The 8508-nt window shown below is 30.9% G+C and overlaps 1 protein-coding gene across 1 annotated transcript; it reads right to left on the minus strand.

Moving 5' to 3' along the window:
* Positions 1-805: 805 nt before the first annotated feature.
* LOC132042174 (kirola-like) lies at positions 806-6617 on the minus strand. Its single transcript, XM_059432792.1, has 2 exons — positions 6302-6617; positions 806-1169 (listed from the first exon to the last, which is right to left on the minus strand). The coding sequence occupies exons 1-2, from the start codon at positions 6387-6389 to the stop codon at positions 898-900; spliced, it is 360 nt and encodes a 119-aa protein (XP_059288775.1). The 5' UTR covers positions 6390-6617; the 3' UTR covers positions 806-897.
* Positions 6618-8508: the final 1891 nt, after the last annotated feature.

Raw genomic sequence — 8508 nt, forward strand, 5'->3', positions numbered from 1 at the left:
TGGAAAACTTGGCAGGACCTGAGTTTAGATGCTTCACTATAGGCTTGATCTGGATATAACTCACTGAGGGCTTCTTGGATGTTTCGATACCTGAACTGTTATTCTTGGATATGTGTTTATGCCTTATATATGATTGCGAGCATGTCTATTCTACAGTCTCTTTCTTTATATATGTTCAATAACTGTTGTCGGCCTATGATGCCTACTCAGTATGTATTGTTTGTATTGATGCTACCTTGCTAGACTTATTTTCGGGGTGTAGAGTTTGAGACAGGTCCCGTTCCTACTTCTCGAGGCTGCGTTCCGAGGCCTGGCTTGCGAGTATCTAGGGTGAGCATCTGACGAGTCGCTGCCCGGAGGCTCATCTATCTTGTCTTTATATTCCATCATTCAGACAACTTTTTATTCGACTTTCAGACTTGTGGATTAGAAATTCTTGTAGTTGCTCCTGTACGAGTCAGACCAGTTCTTTGGGGATTGTAATGTCTTCCGCACTTATTTATTTTTAAATGATATTGAGATTTATTATTATTTACATTGTTGGTCTGCATTTCTGGTTGTATGCTAGTTAAGGAAAGGGTTCGCCTACCGAGATGGGGAATGGTAGGTGCCCGCGCGACTTAGTAAAATTGGATCGTGGCATAGATAATAAGTGCGTAGAAATTAAACTGATACATAGTTTTATTACTCAAGGGGTTAACTGGTAAGGATATATTTAATGATATCTATTTAGAAGTGTATCCTTCTTATCCAGGGAAACTCAGAAAAGAAAAAGATAAAAACAGAAAAACACACAACCAACACACATTTCTTGACATGAAGACATAATGTCAAGTGTTTATTTCAAAGCACAAACTCAATTCTTATATCGATAGCTTCACGTGTCCCTTTAGACTGTCAATTTTGCTTGACATGGTGGTCATCAACAGCTTTGGTAAAATCAATAATAAACTGCAACAGATTTGTTAGTTCAGGGATGTTCTCATTGGGCCTTTCATACTCCATAGTCCAACAGACTAAATTCTTTTCACCTTCTGCATTAACATGGAGAGTTAACTTCCAGTTTTCATATTCATTCACTAAATCTCCTTCAAATTCCCTTACTATCATAGTCTTTTTTTCTTCATCCATAGCTTCAGTTATCTGCTTGGAAATCATGTCTTTCTCATCTGCCTCAAACAGAATTTTGTTACACTCTCAAATATTATTGAATAACTCAAATTTTTAATAAATGTAGGTTGGATCATATAGGTTTTTTGAGATATATAAAATACTGAATAATTAAAATTTTGTTCCTTAGGTTTATAATGAGATGGTCATAATTTAATACTATTATTTTCAAAAGTCACGAAGTATTGAGTTTAAATCTCACTGCCACAAAAAATAAACAAAATATTGGCATGTTTTGGCTCTTAAGAAAATATCTAACCTACAAGTGAGAATGTGTATTGAAATATACTATAATTATATAATTTAAGGTGTGATTTTAAATTTTTATATGAAATTAATTATACAATTCCATAGGGTTGAAAATAGCTGATCTATATACACTAGGGGGCAACGCCCGTGCCAGTACGGGTCCAATATTATGAAAATTGAAATTATTAATATATTTCTATCAAAACAACAAATAACATGATAAAAATATGAACAACCTAATTTTGTTACAGATATATTTATAGTCTATTGATTATCTAATTAAATTCTTAACTCTGGATTCTCTAGAAGTATAGTAAGCACTAGGCGAAGATGTTTTTCAACCTTACCCTTGATTCTCTCCCAAGAGTAAGGGCCCGAAACCCTCATTGAAAAAGTTGAATTTATTGTCTTTTCCATTTTATTTTATATGATATTATTTTTCAATTAAAAGAAAATTGTTATTTATATTTAAAAATAATTTAACTTCAAAGACCTTATTTCATCAAGATCTTGTGCATTGAAACTTGGAGTTATGGACCATACTATGCTAATGCAGTACTTTTTCTCAAAAATTCCCCAATATATGAAAGAGTAAAAATGTGTGTCGACGTTTACTACACTATATAAATTTAAATGAAACACGTATATTTTAGTCAAATTACATCACATAACTTGAATGAAAGGAGTATATATATTTATTTATTTTGAGCTTTTGCTCCTTTTTCATAATGTCATCTTAATTATAAAAAGTAATTCAATATTTTTTTATAAGAGAAATTAACTTCTTATTGATCTTACAAAATTATTGAAAGCTGACTAAAAGAACTTTTTTTGAAGTTATTTTTTAAAAAAGAAAAACATAGCATAATTTCTTATCATTTTTTTGTAAATAAATTTTATTTAGAATATAAACTTTGATAAGTTTTTGAAATTCAATATTAAGTTTTGGTATATAGATGTTATTGATATATATACAATCAAACCTCTCTATAACCGTATCGTTGGTCTGAAATTTTTTGGTTGTTATAGAAAATTGTTGTTATACACCTATAGCACCATTAACATTTAAATAATATTTCACTTTTATAGGCAAAAAGATGCATAATATCTAATTTTTTATTTTTAATTGTCAAATTCTGAGCTTAATCACACTTTGTATAACAAAGGAAAACCTATTAATGATGAAAATAAATATATTCATATGATATTCTTTGTCATAACTAGTGTATTAAAGGATCAAATATTTTGGTCAACATATTTACACTTATTATTGATAATCATAAATATTCTATTTTCATAAAGATGATTAATTATTATATTAAAAAAAAAACGATTGTTGTTATATGGGGGATCATACTGTTATAAAGTTGGTTGTTGTTGTTATAAGTAAAATGTTGTTATAGAGAAGTAAAATATAAAATCAAAAACCGGTTTCGAAAAAATTGGCTATTATAAAGAGATGTTGTTATATATGGAGGTTGTTATAGAGAGATCTGACTGTATGTAGAAATCACTAACTCATAGAGTAGTAGTAGTAGTAGTAGTAGATTTAATCAAATATTGGAGGGTTTGCAAATATGTAGTAATCAATAACTCATAGAATAGTAGTAGTAGTAGTAGAGTTAATCAAATATTGGATGGTTTGTTTTGCATAAAACAGAATATTATGTTTATCCCTCACAAAAATAAATTTTATTTGAATATTTACATTGAGTTAATAAATAATTCTTTAGTTTCTTTTTATTTGATGCATATTGACTTGACGCTCCCCTTAAATAAATATTTATAAGGAATTTATTGTCCAAATGAAATTTATTAACTACACTTTGAAAATCTAAAATCGACTATTAGTACTTTATATAGTTACTTAATGATTACTTTTAATATTAGAAGAAGTTAATAAATCTCTCTTGGTTTGCTAAAATGAAAAGTAAAAAGAAAATTTTGCTTTTAGCATAACGGACAACTAAAAAGAAAGAACAGGAATATATGACATTTATTTACTTTTAATATTTAATCATGATTAATTAATATGAATTATAACCTCACTAAATTACTTAACTATATTAAATTTACATAATTCGATATAAAACTGGATATATATAGTAAGTATTTGCCGTTCACCAGATTCAAATGGAAAACTATTTACCCTTCACCAAATTCAAATTGAAAATATATGGAGGAAACTAAAGTAATTATTTAATTTATTTTTGTGGGCCCATCATGTTCAATGACATTTCAATGTAGGGCATGATTTGTAATTAAATGGAAAGTGTGAACTTTTTCAGAATGTATGTACAAGTCCAAATTACTAATAGGACTGCCTTATTTTTTTTAAAAAGTATTTATTTTTTGATAAGTCTTTATTTTAAAAAAGTGAGGTTTTTTTCCCAAACTTTTATAAAAATAAGTCTTTGAGAAGTAGCGAAGCAGTTTTCAAAAAAGCTAAAAAAATAGCTTTTCTTTAAAAGCATTTTTTGCAAAAGCTATTTTTTTTAAAAGTACTTTTGAAAAAAAAATACACATAGAAACGCTTTTTAAAAGCTGGCCAAACACTAATTCTTTTCAAAATACTTTTAAATTAATTCAAACACAAGTCAGCGTTTTTAGCCAAAAATACTTTTTGAAAAGTACGTTTTTTAAAAATGCTACTAAAATAAGTTGTTTTTAGAAGCTTGGTCAAACAGGCTATAAGACACGTTGTTTGAATTGTTTTAACAAAAGTCCAATATTGCCCTTATCCTTTTCTAGCAATAGCAAGAAGCACGCATGTTGAAACTCTCTTTTCTATAATATAGAAGAAATAGAAAAGAAAGAATTAGGAGATCTAATAAGAAAATATATATGATTGTCATTTCAAAGCAACACACCGATAATCAATTTATACGCAGTAAACTGTACTGTTTTTCCACGAACAACGCATCTTTCCTTTAACTCTATAATGTTAAAGATATATTAAAAGCAAAAAGATCCTTTCATATTCTCTAATAAATATATACAAATATGTGTTTTTAGTGTGTAAGATATTTTTATACCATTACCTTTATGTATTGTAACAAATGACCTGTCTACCACAAATCCCACATAGGAAGTGTACTTATAGACATTCTTTGGGTGACCTAATTAGGTAAAAAAAACAAATTACACCAACAGTGTATATAATTTATACTTTATATTTATATAACTTGTAATTATTTTCATAAATGGAGTGGAAACTATGAAATTTATGAGTAACACCACTTTAAATTATGGAATAAAGATAAAAACCAATTAAAAAAGTAACGATAATAACCAATAGTAATAAAAAGCAACTATTCACTAATAAAAATTGTTATACGGCTAAAGTCATAAACTAAGCAAGACATCTCATCTAGAAATAAATTATTCAATGCGAGCACAATTTTTTTCAAACATACAAATTTCCCTATTATATTATAGGGAAAAGAACATTGAGAGGCCCCCACCAAAAGAAAAAAAAAAAACCTGAAAAGGCCCCATTTTGGGCCTAATACCGCAAGGTGGCCCTTCAGCCCAAACTAATACCAAGTGCTAGCCGCTCAGCCCATTCACTACAAAAAAAAAAATTGATCTTTTGGGACTTTAGTCACCACTAAAAGTTTGCTGCAAAAAGAACAGGATTATTTGTGGCGACTTTAGTAGCCACTAAAGATCAACGAAAAAAATTCCGAGCCTTCAAAAAATACATATACAGTAGTTTTACATATTCTATACATATACAGTATTATCGTTGTTTTATAGAATGTCTATCACTACTATATATGCATAGAAAAAATGTATCACACGTAAAAAAACTGTATCATTATCGTATAGAATATGTATCCCTAAAGTATATGTATAGAAAATATATCATTGTTGTATAATTTGTGTATAATCAACGTATAATTCCTGTTTAATAAATAAATAATTAATGTATACTTACTAATTATACACATAGTATACATTTTTTCTATAGGTAAACAGTAGTGATACATATTCTATGCAACATTCTATACATATACAGTATAATCATTGTGGTATAGAATATGTATCACTACTCTATATGTATGATACATTTTCTATACGTATGATGCACTTTCTATACAAGAATGATACAGTGTATATACATATGCAGGAATTAGTTGAAAAATGGACAGAAAATGAAATTATTTTTTAAAAGGCTAAAAATGACCTTAAGATTCTTGGGCCACTTTGAGTGTCAATAGTTTCATCCGGATGACCATTTGTGTCCTTTTCCCTATTATATACGGTGAAAGATGACTATAACCTTTCCTCACGGTAAGCAAGATTAGATTAGATATGTAAGCTCGATTGCATATAAAATTTACTGGTTGTGCTTCAGTAGTGTGTAGTTAGTGATGAGAAAGAGAAGAAAAATAAATTGTTCTCAACAACTTAGTGGATAAATTCCTTCAGACAATGATTAATACTAGTCTAAGTTCTGTTATTTTTATCTAGCCATAATTACTATATTTTCTCCAACAGCCTTTCTACACATAAGGCAGATAATGATAAAATGTAGGCATAACACATAAACAGGCTCTCGAACTTGGCCTCAGCTGACAAGTATGCCCTTCAACTTTGGGTGTGGACATGTAGGCACCTCAACTTGTCTCCACTTTGTCAGTTAAACACTCTAACTTACAAAATGATTATCTAGACACCTCAACTTGTATAAAGTACACTTAGAAAAGTTATGTGTCATGTCAGCATTTGTGTTTACGTGTTCAACTTTATACAAATTGAGGTGCGTACTTGTGCATACCCAAAGTTGGAGGACATTTTGATATCAAGTTTGAGGGTCTGTTTATGTATTATACCTATAATGTTATCGAAACTTCGTATTTCAACATATTAGGGTTACCATGGGTATACTTCCAACAAACTTTGCAGCCAACAGTTCCAAAATCTCCTTCAAGAAGCTCAGCACTTTGTATATGCACTGGGCACATGGTGGAGACATGGCCTGCTTTGTGACTAAAGACATCAAGAAACACATCGTGTTTAGTCTTCACTTCAAACTGAGCGGACAATTTGGACTTTAGACCATTTCTTTGAAATCAAATTTTAATAATTTCTTAATGAATGATCAAGAGTACTAGGGAAATGGTTGAGTAGAAGAATTGGATCTTTCTAGGCTATATATAGTCGAGTAACCATTAATAAAAAAGATACTGCAAATTTTTGCTGCCTACTTTTTTAATTTCTTAATTTAAAGTGTCATTACAATCATATGGAAGAGGGATGATTGCCTTGTACGAAAATTTAAGCTCCACTCTCCTACTACCAACTACAATTAATGTGCCATAAATGTCAACTTAATTAATTGGTAGGAATCACTATTAATGTAGTGTTAGCATTCACTTCACTTGATCATGCAAACACAGTACCTACTTCATTTTCCGTTTTGTTTGGATGTTGTTACCTATCTTTTCATAACTTATTGTATTGCATTATTTTGATGATACACCATCTGGATAGATTATATTGTTTTTCGTCGTTACATAATGCCACACATCAATAATCTAAAGGATAAACCTACACTATTGTAAAGAAAATGTAGGTTATGGGGCAGAGTTATTATAAATAAGTTAAGGGAAAGGATAAAATAACATTATTAAATAACACGCAAAGGAAAAATGAGACAAAAAGGTAACAACGTGATCACTCCAAATCTATCATTACATAAAATGAGACTTTTCGTCGTTACATAACGAAAGATCTAATGATACGATACAATAAAATTTAAGTAACAATCAAAAGATATATTATATTTAAAGTAACAATACAATTGAACGAGTAACAACCGTCCAAACAAGCTGTTAAATTCGTAAATTGAGATGTAAATATTGAGATTTAGCCCTAAGCTTGAAATTTAGGGAAATTGAGATTTGGCCCATCAATTGACAGTAAGACTGAAACTTGGTTATAGATTTGGACTTTACAACTAATGAGTAACGCATTCTGGCAAAATATTTTGACTTTTGGACCATTGACCGAGGGACTGGTTTGAGTTGACCAAGAGTTGACTGTGACCCGATATGTCCTAAAATTATGAAATTTGTTTCTTAGACTAATTTAGATGTGTTATTTATGTTTTTTGATAGATTAAGGCTACTAGAGGCCGTTTAAGAAGATTTTGGCATTTCAAAAAAGGTTTGTGCACCAATTATAAGACAAGTGGGACTTTAATTTCTTGAATACTTTGTTTTCAATGTCTTGATTTAAAAGTTGCATTTTTTGATTCAAACACCTCGTGCGTGGTGGGGCGACCACGCACTAGGTCGTGCATACTATTTTGTACGAATATCGTAATCTTGAGTTATCCTTTTATGAAACTGACTGATTGTTTTAAGAGATTGACTTCAAGAAATCTAAGATATCATAGCATGGTTTATAATTGATTTGTCAAATCGAGCGTGAACTACTAGATCGATTTAATTACGCTGCATGTTAGGGTGCATACTGTCTCTGTATGTGTTGAAATGCATAACATGACTTCATGTTTATCAGTTGATATTATAACTGCACTGCTTGTCTGATGTGCTACGATTTACGAGTTGTGACGGTACCAATGATGTAACGACATACCTAGTTCACGCACGGTCCAGGTAGTCACCACTGTGTATGGTCTAGTGTTGCACACGGTTGGGTTGTTGATGGGATGAGGTTGATTATGGACGGACCGGTGAAACACTTAATTCAAAGAAAGTAATGGTGTATTTATGGACAGCCTAGTGAAACGCATATAGGTACGACCCTTGTTATCTCACGCATGTCATGCATATTATTTTGGAGACTTTCTCCATGGGATATGACGACCGGGCAGGTCAGTGACCTTGCAGAGCTTTATGCTCACCCTTTTTGTTGTTTCTACTTTGTACATATCTTAACTATGGTACCGCCGCGGTTCCTCTTTGTCTTGGTTTGAGGCAGTTGATGATTCCGGCTGAGGTGAGCCACCGCTCTTGAACGTGGCGGCTGCCATCAACTGCTCCCTTTTTTGGTTGATTTTCGGGATTGTACTCCACAGTTGTATTTAGATACTCTTAGGTGCTCCTTGACAGTTTT

Source organism: Lycium ferocissimum, unplaced genomic scaffold, assembly GCF_029784015.1.
Source record: "Lycium ferocissimum isolate CSIRO_LF1 unplaced genomic scaffold, AGI_CSIRO_Lferr_CH_V1 ctg13833, whole genome shotgun sequence".
In the NCBI taxonomy this organism is placed as follows: Eukaryota; Viridiplantae; Streptophyta; class Magnoliopsida; order Solanales; family Solanaceae; genus Lycium; species Lycium ferocissimum.